Genomic DNA, 26,879 nt, shown 5'->3' with positions numbered 1-26,879 from the left:
AACATCGAGATTTACTACCAGAATGTTGGTGGCTTAAATTCATCAACGAACAGATATTTGCTCGCGACCACGGGCTGCTGTTATGACGTCATCGCCTTAACCGAGACGTGGCTCAATAACCGTACTCTGTCTCGCCAGGTGTTTGGTTCAACATTTGATGTCTTCCGCTGTGATCGCAATGCCCTCAACATCCGCAAGACATCAGGTGGTGGTGTACTCATCGCCGTTCGCCATGGTATAAAAGCCCGAGTGATCAACGATGAGCGGTGGGAGAGCTTCGAGCAAGTGTGGATATCAGTGAAACTTGCCGATCGCAATCTCTTCCTGTGTGTCGTGTATTTTCCACCTGACCGAATTCGTGATTACAGCCTGATCGATGTACATCTTTCCTCCGTTTCTTTTATCACCTTGATCGCTGCCCCGTCTGATGATAATGTTATACTGGGCGACTTTAACATACCTGGCTTGACCTGGTGCCCAGCAAGTAATGGATTTCTACGATTGGATATCGAAAAATCTGTGCTTATCAACAATGCCAGTTGTATCTTGGACAACTACAGTAGCGCAACTCTTCGGCAAATTAATAATATCATCAACGAGAACGGACGTACATTGGACCTCTGCTTTGTAAGTGCCCGGGACTATGCTCCGTACTGCTGTGCCGCTCCGACACCTTTAGTCCAGCATGTGCGCCATCATCCCCCACTACATCTTGTACTCGCTGGTAATCTAGGAGTGAGTTTTGAAGACGTCTCAAGCTCTATCGTCTACGATTTTAAAAACGCTGACTAGGACAGCATCGTTAGCACGCTGTTGGATATAAACTGGGACCAAAATCTTAACAATGATGACGCGAACGAAGCAGCGATGACGTTTTCTAATATTCTTAACTACCTAATCGACCGTCATGTGCCAAAACGAACAACACCCTCCCTGGCAATCAACAGCGCTTAGACGATTAAAAACTGCCAAACGAGCCGCATTTAAAAAGTTCTCGAAGCATAAGACACTTGCATTACGAAACCACTACTTTCAACTCAACCACGAATACAAACAGCAAAGCAGACGTGCCTTTTTTAGATATCAGCGAAACGTCGAACGTCAACTGAAATCCAAGCCCAAGTCGTTTTGGAAATATGTGAACGAGCCGCGAAAAGAATCCGGGTTACCATCTTGTATGTCATTAAATGGAGTTTTAGGCACCGACACTAAGGAAATTTGCCAATTGTTTTCCGACAAATTTTCAAGCGTTTTTTCCGACGAGAACCTTTCCCCACAACAAGTCGCTGCCGCTTCAAATCTAATTCCTTCTCGAGGACGAACCATCAACCGAATTTGTGTCGATAATGCTGCCATTCTTGCAGCAAATTCCAAGCTGAAAGCATCTAGTTCCCCGGGCCCAGATGGCGTTCCCTCAATTTTTGTCAAAAAGTGCATCAGCGGGCTTCTTGAACCACTTCGGCGAGTCTTTGTGCTATCACTCAATACTGGAACATTCCCTTCCTGCAGCGAAAGCAGCGCACATGTTTCCAGTTCACAAAAAAGGAAACAAATCGAACATTGACAATTATCGAGGAATCTCGTGTTTAAGTGCAGTATCAAAACTATTCGAGCTGGTTGTCTTAGACCCTCTTTTCTTTCACTGCAAACACTACATTGCAGACGATCAACACGGATTTATGCCTAAACGATCGACAACGACTAACCTGCTCTCGTTCACAACATATGCAATGGATGGATTCGCTGACGGATTGCAAACCGATGCTATTTACATGGATCTGTCTGCGGCCTTCGACAAAATCAATCATGATATCGCAATAGCGAAGCTGGACAAACTCGGTATTCATGGACAACTTCTGCGCTGGTTTCGTTCCTACCTCGATGGAAGGCAACTCCAAATCAGCATTAAGGACTGTCTATCTACACCATTCTTCGCTACATCCGGCATCCCACAAGGAAGCCATCTCGGTCCAGTGATATCCCTCCTCTACTTTAATGACGTCAACATCAAATTACAAGGACCCCGCCTTTCTTTTGCCGACGACATGAAAAATTTTCAACAAATACGGGATAAAACCGATGCCGAGCTTCTTCAGAGGGAACTGGACAGCTTTAGTACGTGGTGTGATCTAAACAGAATGGTTTTAAACCCGAGCAAATGCTCAATCGTTACGTTCACGCGGAAACGCCATCCGATTCAGTTTAACTATCATCTCTTCGACTCGAATATTCCAAGACACTCTAACGTCAAGGATCTCGGAGTCATCATGGATTCGGCACTAACGTTCAAACCACATACATCATCCATTGTGGATAAGGCTTCAAGACAGCTTGGGTTCACCTTCCGAATAGCGAAAAACTTTAAGGACGTATACTGTTTAAAATCTCTCTATTGTGCGCTGGTTCGCTCAACACTGGAATATTGTTCTGCTGTTTGGAACCCCTACTACCAGAACGGTGTCGACAGAATCGAGGCCGTCCAACGCCGGTTCATACGCTTTGCACTCCGACATCTTCCTTGGCAAAACAGATTTCAGCTGCCGAGCTACGAAAACCGTTGTCAGTTCATACAGCTCGATACTCTAAGCATCCGGAGGGACTGCTCTCGAGCCCTGTTCGTCTCGGACTTACTGTCTGCCAGGGTGGATTGCCCTACAATCCTCGGACGCCTCGATCTTCAAGCTCGCGTTCGAGCTCTGCGCAATAACTCTCTTCTGCGAGTCCCATTCAGGAGAACTAACTATGGGCGCCAGAGAGCTGTTACCGGACGTGTGTGTGTTTAACAGTGTGGCGACGGCGTTTGACTTCAACCTGACAAGGAATTCGACAAAAACTAAAATAATTCGTATTCTGAAATGTAATTAGTTTAAGTAACCACCATTGGGGCCAAGGGGTCTGTTGGTGACGGTACAACAAATAAACAAATATAAACAAATAACGAGAAAAATGAATTAAGCGAATCAACTATCAAAGCGAATAAAGTAAAGAAAATAAAGTTAATGAATAATTTAAATAAAATAACGAAAAAAATCAATAACAGTGTACAATTAATAAAATTAACAAAACGCTTAATATGTCAAGGAGCGACATGAATTATGAGTTATAAAAATTAAACGAATAAAAGCTATATGATGCTTAAATAAACAAAATGAACACGCGAAAATGTATAAAATGCCCAAAATGTAAATTATGATTTTAACACCAGAGCACGCTTTTCTCCTCTCCTCAAAAACATACGGGATTTTATTTGTAATTTAGGGTAGACGCTCCCTTTTTCATCTCATTAGTCAGGATGTCACATTATTTCTCTGATAACTAGGCTTACAGTGATCGGATTGCGCATGTATAGTCCACAGCTTTGCTTCATTCCTTAAGAAGCAGTTCCATAAAAATTCTGGCTTGGAAAACGTCAAATGCCCGCGTTTGAGCGAAACGAAAAGTCGAGGACAACGCACCCTTATTCATCCTACCATTTGAGCTAATGCGTTGAATAGAGATAGCAGATACTGCTCTAACTAATGCGTTTAAATGGGTGAGATGAATAGAGGTGCTAATATGAATTAGGGCACGGTAATCCTACCATACCAAGAGACATTTTGATTTTTTATGTTTTGGCGTTTCGCGGATGAGTTCGACATCCGAGAAAAACATCGATTCGGTCTAAGTTTGTAGGTGTTCAGCCATAATTGGTGACTGTTCATCACTATTGCTTACGCATGATTCAAATAATCATTATTAAGCTATAATATGCTTCCTCACTTAAGTGATTTTTGCAGTAGGAAATTTTAAGCCCTGTCATGTCATGTGAATAAGGAGCTAAACAAATCTTATAAACTAACTTATGTGGCCCGCGCGCCAGGGTATGGTTTTGGGGGTTCAAACCCCTCCCATGAGGGTTTTGGAATACTTTTAAAAATTTTTTAGCTTCCTTATCAGAAAAAGATTTAATTTAAGTTGTATGGAATTTGCTTTTCGACTTTGTCTCATCAGAATCCGACACTAACTTAGTTAACGGACTAAGCTAGCGCCGGATTGACGCTAGCTCCAAAAAACGGAGACACAATTTGTGTTTCTGAGCAAACTCCTAGTCAACCGCGTGGTACCGCAAGAAAAAAAGATCATTGTCAATGCAAGATACACTGTGCTATAATTCTTTTTGAGGAGAACAATTTTGGTAAAAACTAGAGATGCACCAAATATACGATCGACCGAATATTCGGGCCAAATACCAGCCGATTTTGATTTAAGCCGAATATACGGTACGCTGAATAATAAAAAACGACTTTCGGCCGAATATGATTAGTAATGGTCCAATATTCAAATATTTAAAAAAAAATAAAAGAAAATACATATATACAAAATACTAGAGATGCACCGAATATTCGGTCGACCGAATATTCGGGCCGAATACCAGCCGATTTTAATTTAAGCCGAATATGCGGTATGCCGAATAATTAAACATTAAATATGCGGTATTCGGCTGAAAGCATCTCTAGTAAGAACTATTTTTTCTCCATTAAGAAGTTACACCACTGTAGCATTTTTAAAATATCTAATTTTTTTATTGTATGTGTGTGTTAACCATCCTATCTTCCACTGTCCGGCAGCGGTTTATAGAAAAAAGTTATTTCCATGTTTTTTTACATTTTAACGACATTCAATTAGCTAGAGATTACTGGGTAGGGAATGTTATGAAAATTAGAGCCATAGTACTCAAGGGAGATCAAGGATGTGAAGTAAAAAGATCGGAAAACTAGAAGTGGCATGTTCATTAGAACAGGCTTAATATCGTACGGGCTTAATCTTTGCCTTCTGTTAATGAGGGTCGAGCTTACGCAGTATAACTAAAGCTCGACCCTCATTAACAGAAGACAAAGATTAAGCCCGTACGATAATTAGCCTGTTCTAATGACCCTGCCACTTCTAGTTTTCCGATCTGTTTACTTCACATCCTTGCTCTCACTTGAGTACTATGGCTCTAATTTTCATAACTTTCCCTACCCAGTAATCTCTAGCTAATTGAATGTCGTTAAAATGTAAAAAAGAAAATGTGACTAACATAGTCGAAATAAAAAACGGAAAAAAGTTATTTCCATGTATTTATATACATACCTGCAAATAACTTGATTTCAGGATTTAGGTAGGTGCTAGCTCAATTAATTTTCCGATTACCCATCTATATATATATATAAAACAAAGTTGGCGTACGTAAGACCGCGCATCACTTAAGAACGGCATGATGGATTTGCGCAATTTGTTCTTCATTTTGTTGGAAATTTTATGTACAATAATGTTAGATAGAAATGAAATCTGTAAATCTTTGATAATCCTCCTATTAGTGCAATTATGCTTTTTTCATATATGTGCACATCTATATATATAAAACAAAGTTGGCGTACGTAAGACCGCGCATCACTTAAGAACGGCATGATGGATTTGTGCAATTTGTTCTTCATTTTGTTGGAAATTTTATGTAGAACAATGTTAGATAGAAATAAAATATGTAAATCTCTGATAATCCTCCTATTAGTGCAATTATGCTTTTTTCATATATGTGCACATCTATATATATAAAACAAAGTTGGCGTACGTAAGACCACACATCACTTAAAAACGGCGTGATGGATTTGCGTAATGTGTTCTTCATTTTGTTGATATCATGAATGCGCGAAATAATTTCAATGATGAATACTGTTTTCGGCAGGACGAAGTTTGCCGGGTCAGCTAGTTTCGTATACAGGGCAAACCGTTCCATTAACCAGCCCCGTCTTAATGTAATGTTTATATCAATTGGATTATAACATTAAAGTAACACTTTCGATTCCTTACATGAGGTAAGAAATCGACACAAATTTAGTGTATTTAATTGAATATAATTGATATATAAATTAGAGTATGTTTATAGAAAAATATACCAGTTTTTCTATGTCACCAATAACACACAGAGAACTACATCTTGTCTTCGGCAGCCCCGCTTGTTTTTGCTCCTGACGATGCTTATGCGGGAAAGGAAAACCCCTGAGAAGCGCTTTTTCGGGCCATCACACTCCAGGAATCAATTTCCTCCGGCGCACTCCATAATCTCTGACTATCCGACGATCTCTTGGTGCACTTTTCCAGTGATAAAACGCCCAAAATACGTCCCGAAATGCAATTTGGGGATTTCACTTCACACACGACCAACCGACTACCAACTCCAAAAGCATTTTTCTTAAAATATCTAAAAAAAATTATTGCCTCAAAATGTACTTCAGGTTCTTGAAAATGATATAACAAAAACCCGCAGGTGACAATAAATGCTAAACGTTCTAATTTTCAATTCTATCGTAACGCCTCTTATGTATACCACGAGCGCACTGAAAGTTGTAACAGCGTTTTTCTTGAAATCACATTTTTGGAGCCTACCGAAAAAGTAACTCGAACAAATGATTTTCTATAATTTTGTAATTTTTACTGCATATTATATTAAATTATATTCAGAATTGATTTCTTCAGCGACGTACGCATGATTTTATTTTTTTAATGGTTAGATTTTTAAATAACAATTTTTGTCGATTTTTATGACATTTTAAGCGATTTTTTACTAAAAAGAGTGTCATTTCGCGAAAAATCACAGTATTGAAAAAATCCTACGTACGTCGCTTGATATTGTTATGAGGAATAGCAAAAACTTTGGTTTTAAGCTCTAGGTGAAAAATTACGGGTGATAGGTTTCCGGCCGTGGACCCTATCCAAAAAGAGCCGTCTACGGGAAAATGCTGCACAGCCGCCATCTTGTGACAAAATAACTTGAAAAAAATATTTTACTACTAGTACTGTATATCCCATTTTACAAGATTACAATTTACCTCTTTTTTGCGTCTAGAGAAAAAATCCCGAAATATGCCTATTTTTTTCGTGTTCTAAACAGTATAGTCCCCTATAACTAAATAAGTTATGGAATATGCTTTTCACCTTCGTCTGATCAGAATCCGACACTAAGGGCCGATTTCTTCACCTTCGCTTAACTTTTAAACCAGTTTCACCAGTACGTTTTAACCTGGCTTAAGCGCTAATGCCCAGTTTACATTAGTGCTGGTTACCATCTGCTTGTGTCAGCATGCTGGCAACCAGCATGCTACCAACATAATGTCAACGCTTGTCAGCAGCTGATACCAGCAGATGGCATACGTTTACATTATGCTGGTAGCGTACTGGTTGCCAGTATGATGGCACCAGCAGATGGCAACCAGCACTAATGTCAACCCTACATAAGCGAGGGTGAAAAAATCGGCTCTAACTGACTAAGCTAGCGCTCAGATTCCCACCTTTCTTTTTCTTCATCTTGATGCTAAGACAAGACGAGACTGGCTTTTTATTTTTTAGTTTTCTTGCCTCGCTTGTGCAAATAATAGACGGCAGTTAACAGTATGCGAGGTTGGCACTGCTGCCAATTTCTTTATCTTATTTAGATAGGCGGCTATAATACACATAACAATGAATATTTTTCCAAAATTGTTTTGCACTAATTAATTACCATTTTTATCATATACTACACTGCCCATAAAAGCATAAGTTTTTTTTCGATATTTTCTAAACAAACCTGGCAATCTTATTTGTGCATTGTGATTCAGTGGTGATACAGAATACCATCCAACAGATAACTCATTTTCGACAAAAATCCATATGGGACTCTTATACTTTTATGGGCAGTACACGTTTCTAGCAAACCTGGCCAGCATGTTATCATCTCAGGGTAGGTAAAACAAAAGTCAAATATTTGAAAAACGAAAAAAGAAAAGCACCTTTATTGTTCTAGGGTAACCAACCTAATTTGGACCCCCACCTATTTTAGACCCTGTCAATGTATTTTCCTCCTGCACTGCCTGGTTTCTCTGCATTTGTTGGGTGTGATGCAACTATTACATTCCTTGGGTTGTCTATCAAGTTTCAATATCATTAGTTCATCTCTAATGTTTAAAATTAAACAGAATCCACAGTTTTCAAAAGTATCACCGAAAACGTTTCCTAATTCAACGATAGCGAAGAGGAACCGCTGAAAGTGACACATTTTCAAAGTGGATTTAAATATACAATTGTAATATTTTAGATTTTACTAGCTAATACCCATCGCGCGTTGCTGCGATACTCTGCGAAATAGGAGGAAAACACAATTTGTTCCAAAGCGCCATCTGGCGGGCAGATAATCTCTAACTAATAGCACACAAACACGCCCCATACCAAATACCTACTGTGTGCAAATTTTTACGGAAATCGGTTAAGCCGTTTGGGAGTCTATAAATCATATACATAGAAACATTGACTTTTATATATATATATATATATATATATATATATATATATATATATATATATATATATATATATATATATATATATATATATATATATATATATATATATATATATATATATATATATATATATATATATATATATATATATATATATATATATATATATATATATATATATATATATATATATATATATATATATATATATATATATATATATATATATATATATATATATATATATATATATATATATATATATATATATATATATATATATATATATATATATATATATATATATATATATATATATATATATATATATATAGATAGATATATACATAAAACTAATTTGGCGTACGTAAGACCGCGCATCACTTAAGAACGGCATGATGGATTTGCGTAATTTGTTCTTCATTTTGTTGGAAATTTTATGTAGAACAATATTAGACACAAATAAAATCTGTAAATCTTTGATAATCCTCCTATTAGTGCAATTATGCTTTTCTCATATATGAGCGCATCTTCTATATATATATATAAAACTAATTTGGCGTACGTAAGACCGCGCATCACTTAAGAACGGCATGATGGATTTGCGCAATTTGTTCATTTTGTTGGAAATTTTATGTAGAATAATGTTAGATACAAATAAAATCTGTAAATCTTTGATAATCCTCCTATTAGTGCAATTATGCTTTTCTCATATATGAGCTCATCTATATATATATATAAAACTAATTTGGCGTACGCAAGACCGCGCATCACTTAAGAACGGCATGATGGATTTGCGTAATTTGTTCTTCATTTTGTTGGAAATTTTATGTAGAACAATGCTAGATACAAATAAAATCTGTAAATCTTTGATAATCCTCCTATTAGTGCAATTATGCTTTTCTCATATATGAGCACATCTATATATATATATATATATATAAAACTAATTTGGCGTACGTAAGACCGCGCATCACTTAAGAACGGCATGATGGATTTGCGCAATTTGTTCTTCATTTTGTTGATATCGTGAATGCTCGAAATAATTTCAAAGATGAATACTGTTTTCGGCAGGACGAAGTTTGCCGGGTCAGCTAGTATTTTATATTGATTTAATTAGTTTGAATGATTTGGTATTATGCATGTTACGTGTTTTTTTTACAATGAGAAGACCTGTACGTCCTAGCCCAGTACACGTGCTATTGGAAGGTGTCCAAGCTACCGCACGGGGTGTACTGGGGGCTTGTCGGGCTCGAATGGTGACGCTGCCATTAATACCGACTAAACTCCATTGGGCTCCGCCATCGTTCCTCCTAGGAACTACCTCTCGGTATTACTTCTGGGGGGATGGCTGTAATTAATGTACTCATTCACTCTCACTCACGCGTTCATACGTCCTGTATGATGCTTACTTGGGTGCTCTCTCTATCGCACCTTGATTCACTCTCAAACACTCCACATGAGGCTGACTTTTGTGCTCACCTTTTTGACGTAGGACTACGTCTTTGTTTTCGATATGGGGGTGCACTCTGCAAATTCTACAAAAATGGTATGTAACGAAAAGTGGTCCAATTTTAAACGCATATAATTCAGCCATCTCACGATAAATTTTCAAATTTTTTGCGCAAATCGCCCCGAAAGACTTCTAAGAATAGATTCCAATAGATAAACCCAAAGATTTTTGATATTATAGCATTAAAAAATTAAATAATATACAACCTTGTCAAAATATCGCGCATTAACACACAGAAGATAGCGCTTCCCAAGCCCTGTACGACGGTTTGGTGTACCTAGCGCACAACGCTTCTAAGAATGACGTCATCATCGACTATTTAAAGAACGGACTTGGCTCAGTTCCCTGTTGAACGGCTGGCGAAGCAGATCGCTGCGCTGTGTTTTTACAGCCAGTGTAGCTGAGCTAGAAGTCCGTTACACTGGCTGTGGAGGGACGCTACCCTGTGTCGTCCAACAGGCGACCGCTCCAACTGTATTTTTGCATTATTTTATTCTTATATTTTTATGCTCTTGTATTTTTGTGTTCTCGTATTTTTATATTATTGTGTTTTTGTATTGTTGTGTTTTTGTATCTTTGCATTTTTGAACTTTTGTATTTTTGTGGTATAGTATTCTTGTGTTTTTATATTCTGCATTTTTAGTATTCTAGTATTCCTGTATTTTTGAAGCTTTGTATTGTGCGTTTAATCTCTATCTGAACACGGACGGTTAAAGTATTCGTTCGGTCGAGTAGTCGCGAGAATAGTCGCTGACACTTCATTGTCAACCAGTTTGTCAAAAATTAATCGAGTCATTCACTGTCTGTGAATTGCGCACAGATATAATGCATAAAGGCGGGGAATGAGAATGTTATCCTTCAGCTAACTTAACCTCAACCCCCAAGGTCCAACAACATTTAACCTCAACTGTCGCACTAACACAACCACGCATGAATTAGACAATACGAAATGAATGAAACAGCCGCCAGTGAGTGATGATTGTTTTGGTTTGACTTCTACCGCACGGGGGGGACAATACCGGCAATTATGAGAAGCATTATCAATAAAAGCATTATTCTAGGAAATAAATTATATTCACATTAAATTTCATTGTAAGCATTTTGAAAGTATTGCTTTTCTACAGACATATATGTGAATTGTAATGATTCAATACCTCATACAGCGCGAAACAGCCAGACACCATTCACACATCCACTGTATTCGAACGCTTACTTTCAGCCAGTGATGTCCCTATCCTCTGTGCAGTAAAGAGAAATTGAAATTACTCCCCACACTCTGGCAAGCAAAATGGGAGCGCTTCTCTTTCGTTCATATACACCATTGATATGTGTAAGCGCACGTTGATGGCAGAGGTAAATTTTCATACACCCAACACTGGAACGATCTAGAGTGTGGAGAAGAGCTCTTGAAATTCTCTGTGGCGTGCTCAGATATTGTGCCTTGCAGGATAATCGCTCGATATGCGATTATATGAAAGCTCAATTCAGATAGACGCGTGACAGCCGCCTATACAAATTCATAGGAAGATTTTTCTTTGGAGCGTTCGAAAAGCACACAGGAGGCAGAAAAATAAGCAAACAAAGCAAGAGAATACCCTCTACATTTATTTGTAATAGAGACTGCTTATCACTCCTATATAGTTCGCTTATGTTCGACTGCCTCATTGGTTAGTGACTCCACTGAAATCGGCTTGCGGAGCAACTGCGGCTATATTTGATGCACCTTTCGGACGCGCGCAATGTGAGATTTTATTATAAGCGCGACAATAAATTCGCCACCGCGCGCGCCCCAGAGTCGCTGTGGTGTATTCACTGCACAGTTGTTTTTTTGCCAAAAACACGCGATTAATTATTTACACAAAAACGGTCAAGTTTAGATCAATAATGTCTTCTGAAAGTTTTATCAGTATTTCAAGACCTTTCTTCTGGTTTAGTACATTGAGTGATTAATCTCCCTAAAAGTGAGATATTTTTCTCATTTTTTTAAAATGTATAGATAATGAGATCATATGTTCTGCAATGTTGTAGAGCTACTTTTTGCGAACAACTTTGCTTAAAAGTCCAAAATTGTATATTCAATACTTGTGAAGTTATAGTGCCTTGTTTGTGGATGACCCCTTAAAATCATTTTTTTAATATAACTTTTTTGGTATCGTACCTATGAATTAAGAATGTTCTACAAAGTTATTTGCGTCAATGTCACCCGAAACTCTTTAGAAGAACGTTTTGTTCTAGCTCTTCTATCGTCGAAGTTATTTAGCAATTTTTGAAAAAAATAGTGCTATTTCCAATAGCAACAAATTTTGAACGGGCGAAAACGGGCAACCAGCTATAGTTATAAACATTAGTACAACAAATGAACTACAAAATCCAATTTATTCCATTTGTCTACTGTTGTCTCCGGTGCTGTTATGGACGGTTTAGGAAGTGCTTTCCGCTGCTTAGTATGCATTTTTCATTAAGTGGAATTGTTCATCTGTTCCTCGCTGGATTCTCTTTTTACGTATGCGTGTGCAGGAAAGAAATTGATCTAAAATTGACCGTTTGTGTGTAAATAATTAATCGCGTGTTTTTGGCAAAAAAACCACTGTGCACTGGCGTGGTTTCACTGGCGTGTGATCTTTGGTTTGTTTTCGTCTTACAAGCGGCATTGCGGGTGAGATTGATTTAATTTGCATAGGTTGTTGCGTTGTGTTGTGTGGATGGCGGTGGCTTATTTCAAGCGTATGATTTTATACTGAAGATTTCATAGTTGCTTGGTAAAGCTTGCGAGTTTATAGAGTGTTGTTACACTACCGTGGGAAAACTGAAGTATTCGAGGCTAGGGGCAAACAAGGAAAACGTTTTACGTATCAATGTATCGGTTGGTATAAACAAAGTTTTATAATGATCTGTAGTATCAGATTAATCGTATAACAGATGTAAGACGGAATTTGTACATTCACATTAGGAACGGCCTATTTTTTGTTCGACTGAATAACTCAATGGTAACTTAACTTATTTTGATTGCGAATTTAGCGACACCAAAAAGTAAAGTAATCCATTACAAGTAATGTCCTGGTATTACACACGTTTGTAATTCTCTCTCTCACTCACGCGAGAAGAGGCTTATCCGATGTCCAACTTTTCCGAGATAAAGTCCACATAAAACAAGATAACGTTCACGAGAATTCACATTGTTACTTGTTTTTTTTCTGTAGCGCGTTATTAAAAAAAAATAACGTCGCAAATTTAGAGGCGCTTCTATTTGACCGGTACAGTGCTTTCAAGGGGTTACAGCACTGTAGGTTTTTTAAAACAATTAATTTTCATTTATTGGTTGAATTTTGTTTACTGGTGCTTTAGGATGCTGAAAATGGTATTTCAAAAAATGAATCGCGAAAACAATAAATAAATATTCAAATTTTTTCGCAACGCCTCTTATGTATACCTCGAGTATACTGAAAACGTTAACCGTGTTTTTCTCGAAATAATTTTTTTTTGATCTGGCCGGAAATGTAACTCGAACAAATGATTTTGACGTAGGACTACGTCTTTGTTTTCGATATGGGGGTGCACTCTGCAAATTCTACAAAAATAGTATGTAACGAAAAGTGGTCCAATTTTAAACGCATATAATTCAGCCATCTCACGATAAATTTTCAAATTTTTTGCGCAAATCGCCCTGAAATACTTCTAAGAATAGATTCCAATAGATAAACCCAAAGATTTTTGATATTATAGCATTAAAAAATTAAATAATATACAACCTTGTCAAAATATCGCGCATTAACACACAGAAGATAGCGCTTCCCAAGCCCTGTACGACGGTTTGGTGTACCTAGCGCACAACGCTTCTAAGAATGACGTCATCATCGACTATTTAAAGAACGGACTTGGCTCAGTTCCCTGTTGAACGGCTGGCGAAGCAGATCGCTGCGCTGTGTTTTTACAGCCAGTGTAGCTGAGCTAGAAGTCCGTTACACTGGCTGTGGAGGGACGCTACCCTGTGTCGTCCAACAGGCGACCGCTCCAACTGCTTCTTAAATGCCGCTGTAATGTTGCCAGTAAATTTTTGGTTTAACTAGCACATGTATTTGCTATTTGCGCTTGAAATTAATGTAAGTAATGTAGTGGTAGTAATAAGCTTCCCATTTTGGTTTAAACGCAAGGACAGTTTTTAAAACAGGATTTGATTAATTAGTTTAGCTCATCCCAGCAATTTTATCAATTCTGTAATTTAAAAGGAATTTTACGGAACTTGGTGAATTTGGCCCCACTTGCAACTGGTATAATCAACCTGCACAAAGTGTTGCATAACGCAGGGCTGTTTTTGGAACAAAATGTGTTATCATTCAGCCCTTCGCTATGCAAAATCACGATATTATGACAGATGGGCTAAGCGCGGCCGTTCCTTTCAATTGGGAATGGCCGCGTTGAATTTTGGTGAAATGCGCTAATAGTGTCGTGGTGGTACTAGTTGTCTCTTTCGCTCTACCCATCATCATCAGCGTTGACTCATTTTGCATTGTGTGCTTGTGTTTGTGACGAATGTGTTGGTAGGTAGGGGAACTGGCGGTAAAATGAACACGTTAAGCAAAGTCATTATTTTCTAACTAATAAGTGAATGAGATATTACAATCACCTTATATGTTTCTTGTTAGACATGTTTTGTACATATCTGGTAAAAATACTTCGTCATAAACACATTTTTTCAAACATGATTCTTGATTTCTAACCATGTCCAAAAATGAGACATGTTTATAGCGAGTGAGTAAATTGAACATGTGGCGGTGGTAAAATGAACAGCTTCTGGTGACTTGCAAAATGTCCTGTATGTATGCAATACGCAGCGTTAGAAAGCATTTTTCTGATCAATGCTAATATCCCAACAAATCATGAGCTTTGCATACACACAGGGCATTTTGCAGGCAAAAACAATTGTCACGGAAGAATTGAATTTTCATTAACCATTTTACAATCCTGTGGCATCGAAACACATCTACAAACTTAGGGTTATCCAAGGGTGTTTGAACTTTTAGGATCCGTTTGAGAGCAACTAGAAAGCTTGGTCTATACATGAGATGTGATTATATTGTCTAAAATTTGATTTTTCTTCACCGGTCCGGGTGTTTTTCCCACACACTAAGTACTAAGAAAATAAATATTTTAAATTAAGTAGTATAGTCCTACGTCTACAGTTCGTACAACCCCATAGGGCTGCCCCTTGTAGTTTTCATTCCTTGCTAGGCTTACTTTTGTGCTAGCCTCTACCATACCATGTGAGGCTGACTTTTGTGCTCACCCTTAACATACCGTGTGAGACTGACTTGGATGCTCACCCTTTCACTCCTCTGCCACGCCATGAGGCATCGATAGCTAAGTCCCAACATACTACGCTACGACCGTCCCGTCTTGGCATGAGGCAGTCCACTTATACGCCTATACAGTGTATAGTATACACTCACTCTCTTCGGGGTGGCTGGGTTTACCCCTTACGCGGTTGTCGGTCGCTGCGCCAAACCTACCTCAGCATGAACAGACCATTCACTCCCTTTTTTGCGCTTGGCCTTTTTCGCTCCAACTAACCAATCACTAGTTAGCCGTGCCCGTCGTCTGTTGCTCGGTTCGCCAGATTACCTGTAGCCTACAGGCAATCTGGGTGGAGACTGCGTTCCACTTCTCCATCGATTGACACATCCGCTGAATAAGGGTATCAGGGGTTGTATCCCAGCCACAGACGTCAAGCATTGCTTTTCTTTCGACGTCGAACCGAGGACATACAGTATGTGTTCGGCATTTTCGTCTACACCTGGGCAGTCCGGGCAGGCTGGGACCTCCGCGTGCCCGAACCTGTGGAGGTACTGTCGGAAACACAACTGATCCATTGTTACCCACGCGTTAAAGAGTTATAAACAATTAAGTGCAACTATTTTTTGGAATATAGCCTTCAGAAGGATTCTCTATTCATCCAAAGTTGGGGGCCCCTAAAAGCCCGGGGCCAGTGTGCTCATGCGTAAAGACAGTACTGAAATAGTATCACATGAATCAAATTCGAAAATGTCAAATTGGTTCCACGCTGGATCCAGAAATCATATTACTAGTTGTCTTGTCTTAGGTATGAGGTAAGACCATCGTAATCATCATCATCGTAAGGAAATCATAAAAATATCTATAAATGAAAGGCATTTACCTGAATTGGACACCAACAAATAGCGAAAGCCAGGACCACAACAACTACCATTCTTGTCACACGCTTTTTGCCTCGCCTGTAAATAAAACACAGTTATTCAATTTTAATTTTGGTAAATCAACTATTCCATTTCTTTCTTCTTGGCAGCCTTCAAGTGATAAATATAAAATTTGATGTATCAATTTCCTTTTTGCAGGATGCCCACATTATTTATAGGGGTTAAGAGGTTCGACTTTGTAGGGGTGACCAGAAAAGCTCTAATTCAAGATTTGTTTGGCCACGCATTAAAAGAATTACAGATCAGACTCGATTAGCCTGGGATTTCGAAAAATTTCATCCCTGATAATCGAATCACCCGGATAACCGATCCAAGCTGTTTTGTGTTATTTTATAAATTTCTTAATTTGCGAAGAAATTGGGATTCCCAGTTGGTTTTTATCCATTATTTGTATTGGTAAAGAGTTAACGTTACTGTTCGAGCACGAACTTTTGCCGGTCACCGAAGGACTTACTTCTAGTCAACAAACTAGCACCGAAAGTGCGCACAGAAAAGAATACTAATCACGGCCAATTGCACGTCTTCAGTTTGGCCGGTTTATTGCATTGATCGCGCACACCGTTCCAACGCGATCAGCAACTGCACAAATCGCGAAATTCACCGCACCGACCCGTTCACCCTTCGCTAGGGAAATTATGCCAAGTGTTTGCAACGCGCACTGCAAACTAAAGTCTTAGCCAAATTTCACTGTGGCTCACCGTACCAAAATACGAACAAAAACGCTAAGTCCACCAACCCGCTGGGGACTTTGAAATTTTATAGCCTGCCGACGGCTCTTTTCTCCACAAGATACTGAACACAGGATCGACCTTCCACCACGAGATATATTTTTCAACTAACTATGTACATTATATAACCAGCCGGGATCAGCTGTGATCGCGCTGGTTTTCACTATCTTCTCTCTCCATCTACTACCTGCCACACTGCAGAGTGTGCATAGTAGCGTTCGTCTCGTTTTGCACAGACTGAGTAGCTGGCATAATTTTTGAATTCTAGTAGCCTAATTATCATTTCGAAGTGCACCGAAATTCGGTTTGGTTTTTCCAGTTCAATTAGTTTCAGATTCTTAATTAGTTCAATGTTCTTAAATCTAGTGTACAAAAATAGTTAATGTGCCGAACATTCCGGCCACCTTGAAACATTACGGTGTTTCAACAAAAAAATTCAAAAGTGTGTTTGTTCTGGTGTTGCTTGCTCCGGGTATTGGATGTCGGTGATCTCGGTTGAGGATAGCAGATGTTACTCGGGAATGTGGTAGCTGAGTTGCTCGTGTATAATGTCCACCACAAATCCAGTGACTGGCAACCATTGCCCTTGGAGTAGTTCATCGCCATCGACCGAGAAAGAAGAAAAGACCAGGTAGATCGAACGATTGGGGTCAGGGGATTGGAATTGCAATTACCTGTGCAATGCGCAGGTGCGCATCGAGCAATTTTTCCCCGTCCGGGTTGCTCTACCTGGATGACATATTTCACTCGGCTCGTTGAGTTGGTGGTGTCGGTAGTAGAGCGATTCTGGCCACAGAACGCACAACCTCCTTGGCTGCAGCGGTTCGTAGAGTGACCACACGAACGATGCCATCGGATCCCGGATGACACTTGATGATCCGGCCGAGAGACCAATTGGTTGGCGGGATGTTGTCTTCCTTCACGATGACGACTCTGCCAACGTCGACGGAGACATGCGGGTTGCATCCTTTCGTTGCACGGGATTGAAGTTGTTGCAGGTATTCCGGGTACCAGCGAGACCAAATTGTCTGGAACCGTTTCTGGGTCAATTCCCAGTGGTTCAAGCGATTGTCAGGAGTCTCCTTCAGATCAACTTCCGGAACAGCTTGGAGATTGCTCTCGACGAGGAAATGTCCTGGCGTAAGGACCTCGAGATCGGACGGATCGTCCGGCATTGAAGTTAGCGGACGAGAATTGAGGCACATCTCTATCTGCGCCAGCAGTGTGAGCATGTCCTCGTACGCAACGTTCACGTTGCCGATTGCCTTCAGCAGGTGTGTTTTCGCTGACTTCAGTGCAGCCTCCCATAGACCGCCAAAGTGTGGTGCTCGAGGTGGGATGAATTTCCAGCGAATTTCGTTGTCGGAGCACCAGTCGAAGATCTGATTCCGATCAGACTCATCGACCTTCAGCATGCGGTAGATGCGGTTCAGTGCATTTGATGCACATTTGAAAGCGGTAGCGTTGTCAGAATGCAACTCTACCACCTTTCCTCTGCGGGCGACCAGACGACGGAGTGCAGCTAGGAACGCTGGAGTAGACAGGTCGCTCACTAGCTCGATGTGAACTGCCTTAGTCGAGAAGCAGACGAATATGGCCACGTACACCTTCATTGGCCCACGGTTGCGGACGGCGGACTTCAAGTAGAACGGTCCGCAATAGTCGACTCCGCAGACGGAAAATGGTCGGGTTGGAGATACTCTCGATGCCGGAAGATCTGCTGTGCTCTGCTGGACTAGTGTGGGCTTGCTACGGAAGCAAGTGTGGCAACGGTGGAAGACGGATTTCACAAGATTTCTGGCGCCCAGAATCCAAAACTTCTGTCGGAGAGTGGCTAGCAGGAGTTGAGGGTTTGCGTGCAGTAGCTTAAAATGATAAAAACTAGCCAACAGAACTTGGCTTGGCAGAGAGGACGATCGGGTGTTTCTTCGCATCGGTTAGCGCGGCATTGCAAAGCCACCGACACGTACGGTGCCTACGGGATCGACGAACGGGTTCAACCACTTCAGCGTGGAAGATCTTGCGCGAGATGACAGAGCGAAAGTTCGGCGTGTTGTAGTTCTTGTATGGTAAGCGGATGGACTGGGTGTGGGTTAATGCTCGGGATGACGAGTGGCTTGTACTTCTCCTTTTCCGAACGACGTTGCGATACTCGTTCACGAAGCAGGTGCAGATAACGCTGAATGAACGCTGTCACTCGGCGCAGCTTGGAGAAGTTGAAGTAGCGAGCGAATAAATCGGTGCAGAAACTCAGCTGTGTCGTGGTCATAGTGACTAGCGGTATCTTGCGTCCTTCGGCGGACACTTCAGGAGTTTCTGCTGCGGGTAACGTTGAATTTGGCCAGGAACATGCTTCCAGCGGTTGAGATCGGTTGAAAGCTGTATCTGCGAGACCCGGTTTGCAACGAAAGTCTTCCAACTCTCGGGCTCCCGCGAAGCCATTGGAGGACAGTAGTGGAATCTGTCCAGAAGTGGACAGTTGCAGGAAGCTTCAGCGTTGCGTTCAGCTTCTTGTACAGCTGGGTCGACAAATGCGCGGCGTAGAGTTCCAGTCTGGCGATTGTATGGCGAGTAGAAAGCGAAGCTACCTTGGACTTGGACGCCAATAACTGGACCGTAACTATGCCGTGTGCTTCGGTTCTGACGTAACAGCATGTCCCATGTGCACGCTCAGACGCATCGCAGAAGAAGTGAAGCTGGATGCTGACGGCGTCGGGCATCGAAATGTAGCGAGGTACGCAAATTTCACTTAACAGGTGTAGTGTGTTATGGAACAGTTTTCATTCTTCTTAGAGTGTAAACGGGAGCGGCGTGTCCCATTCACATACTTACCATTCTGCTTCAGAGCCCAAAGTCGCTGCATGAAGAGTTTGGCCTTGTTGATCGTTGGACCCACGAGTCCGAGAGGGTCGAAGATTTAGGCAATGTACGACATCACCTTGCGTTTCGTCAGGACGGATGCGGCTAACGGCAACTGAACCTTGAACCGGAGTATATCCAGCTTTGATTCCCAAATGAGGCCGAGCGTGGAGACGGCCTGGTCATCCTGAAGATTGTGAAACGGGTGAATTGCCACATCATCAGGTGGTACATCCCCAAGAACTTCAGGAGAATTCGATGCCCATTTCTTGAGTGGTAATCCAGCGGAAGCTAGCATTGCCGATGCCTCACGACGCAGCTTGATGGCGGATTCTACGTCCGGCGCCCCAGAAAGAAAGTCGTCGACGTAGAAGTCTTCCGTAACTGGCCCTCTCGCGATTGGATACGACTGCTTGGTATCCTGTGCGATCTGCTGCAAAGTACGCGTAGCTAGGTAGGGAGCGCTCGCTGTTCTGTACGTTACTGTCTGCAGTTCGTACGTAGTGATGGGTTCATCAGGGCCCGTGCGCCAAAGAATCCGTTGAAACGGCTGATCGTCAGGATGGAGGAATACTTTCCGGTACATCTTCTCGATGTCCACAACCAGAGGCATGTGATGTGTCCGAAATCTCACCACAATGGAGAGTAGATCTTGCTGAACTACGGGTCCGACCAACAGCGTGTCGTTCAGCGAATATCCTGACGCCGTCTTGCAGGACGCGTCGAAAACCACCCTAACCTTCGTCGTGGTGCTCGACTCCTTGACCACGGGATGATGTGGGAGATAACAGTGAGCCTTCACGTCATCTACAGGCTCGTCAAGCCTTCTCATGTGACCGAGCTGTAGGTACTCGTCCATGAAGCGATGATACGATTCCTTGATTGCAGGATCTCGTTTCAAACGGCGCTCCAGGCTGTGAAAACGGCGTTGTGTGATGGCTCTGGAGGCCCCCAGGAAGACTTCTGGATCTTCATTGTGAGGAAGACGTACGACGTACCTTCCAGTCGAATCACGCTTGACTGTACTGGAGTATAACTCTTCACAGCGATTTTCTTCGGGTGAGTGTGCAGGCCCAGTGGAAATCGCTTCTAACTCCCAAAACTTCTGAAGTGCGGCTTATAAATCTTCATTGGTAATGGAGAGATTGCAGATCCGGGGAATGCAGGTAGATCCATTGGACGCGGAACCAGGGACCGCCCATCCGAATGGTGTTTCGACTACCCACGGAGTACCTTTACCAAGCGAGATCTTCCTACCGGTGTGAAGTTCCCAGAAGGCCTCACTTCCGATGACGAGGTCAATTCTTCTTGGACGTGGAACTGTGGATCTGCTAATCCAACCTGCGGGAATTTCCAAGTCGACGTGTCGACCGGCATGGTAGGCAGCTCTGCGGATGGCTGCTTCAGAATGAGAAACTCGAGCCTAGTGGAGAATGGCTGAGTTCTCGATTCAATGGAGGCGGTGATGGCATTTTTCACCCTTTTCGTTGAGAGACCGATTCCTGCGACCGAAATGTCCACCTTGGTGCGACGGCTGAGGAGAACCTTCGCTAACTGACCGGAGATGAAATTGGACCTTGACACCGAGTCGAGTAGAGCACGAGCCTTGTGTTCCCTGCCATGATCATCAACAACGTTGAGAACAACCGTTTCCAGCAGAACCATACTGCATGCGGTTTGGACCGCCATGCTGACCTGCAGTGGAGCAGAACCCGAACTGGACGAATGCGGCTGTTGAACCGGTGGAGATTGTTGTGATGGTCTCGTAATGGCAGGACTCGACGACACCCTGGATGGAGAGGAATCGTGTAACAGGGAATGATGTCTTTCGTGGCACGTACAACACGTAAACTTCGATACACACTTCCTGGCTGGGTGACCGAAGCTCAGACAGTTCCAACACAACCGTTTTTGCGAAACCAGCTCTCGGCGCTGGCGGACATCCTTTCCTTGGAACACTGGGCAGTTGCGGCGGGAGTGGCTGTCTGAACATGCTAACTGACATGGAGAATCTTGGTTGGGCGTAGCAGCTGCGTTAGCTGCGAACTTCACCTTCGTGCCCTTCCAACTCGGGGGGCCGGCCAACTTTGGAGGTGCCGGTTGCTGCGTGTCTGGCCCGACAGAATTGAGGACGCGCACCCGCTGGTACAGGAACTCAACCAGTTCCTCGTACTTGACATCGTCCTGGCTGCTCGTTTTCTTCTTCCATGCTCTCAATGTGGATTGGTCCAGCTTATACGACAGCATGTTCACCAGCGGCGTATCCCAATGCTCCACAGGTTCATCCAATTTCGCCAACGCCCGTACATGGCGCTGAAAATCGTCGACCAGACTGTGGATGCGCTTAGCAGATTCCTGCTTGACCGCTGGCAGCTCGTAGAGTGTCCTAAACAGCTGACGTTTGAGAAAACGGCGATTGTCGTACCTCTTGTGTAGGGCGTCCCATGTTGACGCATAGTTGTCGGCTTCGACGTCAACTGATTCGAACGGCTTCTTTGCGTCCCCTTCAAGCGATTGTAGAAGGTACTGAAGCTTGGCGACCATTGGTATGTCCCCATTGGAATGAACCATGGACGTAAAGGTGCCTCGAAATGACAACCAACGTGAGAAATCGCCAGCAAATCTCGGTAGGTCGATCATTGGAAGACGGAGGTGGAATCCTGTCGAGAAAGTGTGTTGATTTGCCATCATGGATGTGTTCAAAGCTGAGTTGTTCGCTTCTACAGGAACCTTGGAGAGTAGGAAGCCTTTCGCTGCGCAGTATCGCTGCTCGAAATCGACACGTTCCGCCAGGTGTGATGCCAGAAACTCCTCCTTGTCCAGTCTCTTAATTGCATCCTGCGCCTCCATGAACTGCGCATAAGCCCTATCCAGCGACTCTATACGAACACTCAACTGAAAAGCATCACGTGCAGGATCGTACCGAATGATAAACTTCTCCAAAGCATCACGAATTGCCAGCAATCCATTGCGCTGGACAAGCCGGTTTTCCAACACTTTCCCCTCTTTGGGTGGCATCACGACGCACTACGAACGGAAACGGCAGTTAAATCGATCCCGACGCGAACTAACCGTTTCTACGCGAAACCGAACCGAACGAGGACAAAACACACTCGACACGAATAATCCTTCCCGACGCGATGAATTGCCTGTAGACGCGGCTATCGGAGGTCAACTACCTCCCGATCCGTTGAATAGCCACCAGTCACAATGGCCCACTCGATGGCTTGAAACATGGCCACAGTCCAAGCACTTCACACGCGACACTAATCGCGGTAGCGCGAAAATCTTCCACCACACAATCGAAAAACACTAGCCGTCGTATTTCGGCCCTTTCACTTGCGCCATTACCTTTGCGCGAATATTTATTTTACAGCGCGATCGCGTTTGCCCGAAAAATCCACTTTCACTACGGCGCACCCGCCAATTCGCAAACGCGATGGCGATCTTTTTCAGCCACGCAATGGCTACACTTTGCCCAAGCGGTACCCTTTTCCGCGATTTGTTCACTACCGCACAACGCACTTGCGGTTTGAATTGCCTTCTATCCGGTTCGAAGGACCAAAATGTTCGAGCACGAACTTTTGCCGGTCACCGAAGGACTTACTTCTAGTCAACAAACTAGCACCGAAAGTGCGCACAGAAAAGAATACTAATCACGGCCAATTGCACGGCTTCAGTTTGGCCGGTTTATTGTATTGATCGCGCACACCGTTCCAACGCGATCAGCAACTGCACAAAACGCGAAATTCACCGCACCGACCCGTTCACCCTTCGCTAGGGAAATTATGCCAAGTGTTTGCAACGCGCACTGCAAACTAAAGTCCGCCCTTCGCATGGGGACTTAGCCAAATTTCACTGTGGCTCACTGTACCAAAATACGAACAAAAACGCTAAGTGCACCAACCCGCTGGGGACTTTGAAATTTTATTGCCTGCCGACGGCTTTCTTTTCTCCACAAGATACTGAACACAGGATCGACCTTCCACCACGAGATATATTTTTCAACTATGTACATTATATAACCAGCCGGGATCAGCTGTGATCGCGCTGCTTTTCACTATCTTCTCTCTCCATCTACTACCTGCCACACTGCAGAGTGTGCATAGTAGCGTTCGTCTCGTTTTGCACAGACTGAGTAGCTGGCATAATTTTTGAATTCTGGTAGCCTAATTATCATTTCGAAGTGCACCGGAATTCGGTTTGGTTTTTCCAGTTCAATTAGTTTCAGATTCTTAATTAGTTCAATGTTCTTAAATCTAGTGTACAAAAATAGTTAATGTGCCGAACAGTTACGTATCAGCTTTATGAAGATATTTGTGCAAGAATTCTAAGGCAAATTTTTATTAAATTGTGTTTTGCAATATAGGTTAGACTCGAATATCCGCGGCTTCGATATGCTGGAGTAAATGGGTAAAAAATTAAGGTGGGGGTCGTCTATTCTTTGGCTCCAGTTTAACTTACGTGGTGGTGTCACACATAGCTAACGTTTCTGTTAACTCTCATTCAAGTTAGAAGAGTGCACGTAGTGCTTCCACAAAGAGATCCTTGCATAATTTCGTAGACCAATGTCGTACCGGATTGTCAGGTGGTCACTACTAGTTTCTTCGTAAACTCTTCAATTCATGTTTCCCGGACGCCTCAGCAAAAATTACTGCTGGCGCACTCTATGCATAGCCTTATATCAATCTTTTCTTGAGCTACCTAAGAATTTAAATTGTCTACAGTGACTACCGGGTTTCTTACCATAACCTTTGTTGCCCAAATTTTTTACCTATATAGGGGTCCAAAACAATTTTTCTTACAACTGTTAGGGTCATGAAAAAAAATATCTCAGGCTTGACGCAAATCCCTAAAAACTAAAACACACTTTGTGTTTCAATCGAACGACTGATCAAACGTGATGTTCCGTCCGAGCAGAAGTTCTGTTTATACCGATGAGACACACCCAATTTCCCTCCTTAGGGTGAAATATAGCATAGTGCTTTCGCATAGGCCTACTAAGCCAAGACAAGTTTCGGTTTCACTGTGTTTAACTTTGCATATGTGGTTGTAAATGAGGAATTCCACGAAGATCCGTCCGAAAATCTTTAAAATCGTGACCGACCATCTTAGATTCCGATGAAACTTTACACGTTTCACCGTCATGGAAGACTAAATATTTTCCACAGGTAATAAGATTATTTTGATTCAAGAGCAATTTTTCAAAAGGGCGTAAACGTTTCTACGTGTATGAATTTTCAAAAAAAAATTGTTCGATTGCTGTATTTTATATAGCAAAATTATCTGAGAACGAGTTACAGGGAATGAATACTTCTGTCTGAAAAAAATATACACTGAAAAAAATGTTGCGTCATTTTTTAAAAAAACAAAAATATATGATAAAAATTTAAAATTTCGAAAAAAACCATTTTTTAAATTTTTTATATTTTGTTACCAAAACCAAAGAAACATTTTGAATGTGATTGCATGATGGAGAAAAAATCGGTAAAAAAAATTTCTGACAATAACTTCGCACTTGTTTTTAAATTTCATACTAATTGACATACAAAATTGTAATTTTATTACAGAATATAATTCTAAGCACCATTTAAAATCAAAATGCATTTAACAAAAATCTTTCAAAATGCGATAGTTTTGGAGATATTTGAAATTTTGCTAGACACAACATTTCTTTCAGCGCATATTTTTTCGCGCAGAAATATCTATTACCTGTATTTCGTTCTCAGATAGTTTTACTGTATAAAATAGAGTAATCGAATAAAATAAATTTGAAATTATTGCACGTAGAAACGTCTACGCCTTTTTTAAAAATTGCTCTTATATCAGAATATTGAAATTGCCAGAAAAAATCATGGAGATTCATAAAGCGAACACAAATGTAAAGTTTCGTTCGAATTGAAGATGGTCATATTTCGCGGTCGGCCGGTTTCTTATGGAATCCCTCAGCTGAGGATCCGTTTGGGACAGGTATGCCATACCTCGTGAGGCGTTCATAAGATGCCTTCCGAAGTATCGCTCCCTTTGAAGAAGGGCACAGTGGCAGAGAATATGGTCCGAGCTCAGTTGTAGTAAAGATGTGATGCACTCCCAAACCAGTTTGGACTCACATTTCGACGACCTTCATGCCAACAGCGCTGCTTGGCTGTCCGAGAAAATTGCGATTTTTGCATGTCTGTAGCTTCTTTTCTTACCGACCTCCGAGCAGGTGTATATTGCATATACCTCTGCCTGGAAAACTGTAGGCCACTTTCCCATTGATGTGGCTTCTATAATTCTGGGTCCGTAGACTCCCGATCCAGTTAGCTCACCCATTTTAGAACCATCCGTATAGAATGATATTGTACCTTGAGGTAGTATGGAACCCCCTACATCCCATATCTGACAATTCACTGTGTGGACCTCATATGAGATAAAGAAGTTTGGTTTAGCTTCCATTTTATCTTGAACTGTAGTCAAGACAGGGTTTAGTTTGAGTTCCTTTATTATACTCAGGTGACCAGTTAAATCATCATCAAATAGTGGTTTACACTTTAGCACTCTCAGAAAGCCAAGTCTAGCGATGGTACCAGCAACCCGACACGACCGGGGCAGGGGGGCTCAAACCCCTGGACGCTGGTTACCAAGAAGAAGCCGGCACCGAAACCGGAGGTACCGCGGCCTGCGAGGAAGGCCAAGGACAGAGGCGAAGCCTTGTGGTTAAAAACCGACAAGGACAAATACGCCGATGTCCTTAAATCGATGAAGGCGGCCGAAAGCCTCTCGGCCCTTGGGCAGGATGTGCGTAGCGTAAGACGCACCAACACGGGAGAGATGCTCCTGGTGCTGAAGCGAGGCGCACAATCAAGTGCAATATATAAGGCCTTGGCTCAAGAGGTCCTTGGCGAGGGCGCCCAAATCAGGTCGCTAGGTGCGGAATCAACTCTCCAGTGCAAGCACTTGGACGAGTTCACGACCGCAGAAGACGTCGTCGCAGCCGTCAAGGAGCAATGCGGCGTCACAATCGAGCGGGCCTCTGTGCGATTGAGGGACGGACCCTCTGGCACCCAAGTAGCCTACCTCAGGCTACTGAATGCGGATGCCAAAAAGGTAACCGAGAAAGGGAAGCTGAAGATCGGCTGGTCGGTATGCCCTATTAGTATACCCCAGCCGCCTTCAGTGGACAGGTGCTATCGGTGCCTAGAATCCGGCCATAAAGCTTACGAATGTAAAGGCCTAGACAGGAGCAAGCTATGTCGTCGATGCGGCGAGGAGG

General features: G+C 42.2%; 1 protein-coding gene across 16 annotated transcripts in view; it reads right to left on the bottom strand.

The window, feature by feature from the left end:
* The window catches only part of LOC131683354 (allatostatin-A receptor), a 79,103-nt gene that overhangs the window by 3,768 nt on the left and 48,456 nt on the right, over window positions 1–26,879 (bottom strand). For all 16 annotated transcript variants that reach the window (XM_058965254.1, XM_058965255.1, XM_058965260.1 and 13 more), the window contains one exon: window positions 15,980–16,055. In XM_058965254.1, the coding sequence (XP_058821237.1) occupies window positions 15,980–16,055 (76 nt within the window). The remainder of the gene's footprint in view (window positions 1–15,979; window positions 16,056–26,879) is intronic.

The sequence above is a fragment of the Topomyia yanbarensis genome, chromosome 2, assembly GCF_030247195.1.
Source record: "Topomyia yanbarensis strain Yona2022 chromosome 2, ASM3024719v1, whole genome shotgun sequence".
In the NCBI taxonomy this organism is placed as follows: Eukaryota; Metazoa; Arthropoda; class Insecta; order Diptera; family Culicidae; genus Topomyia; species Topomyia yanbarensis.
The sequence above is the reverse complement of the archived record's forward strand: the minus strand, read 5'-3'. Positions and strand labels throughout refer to the sequence as shown.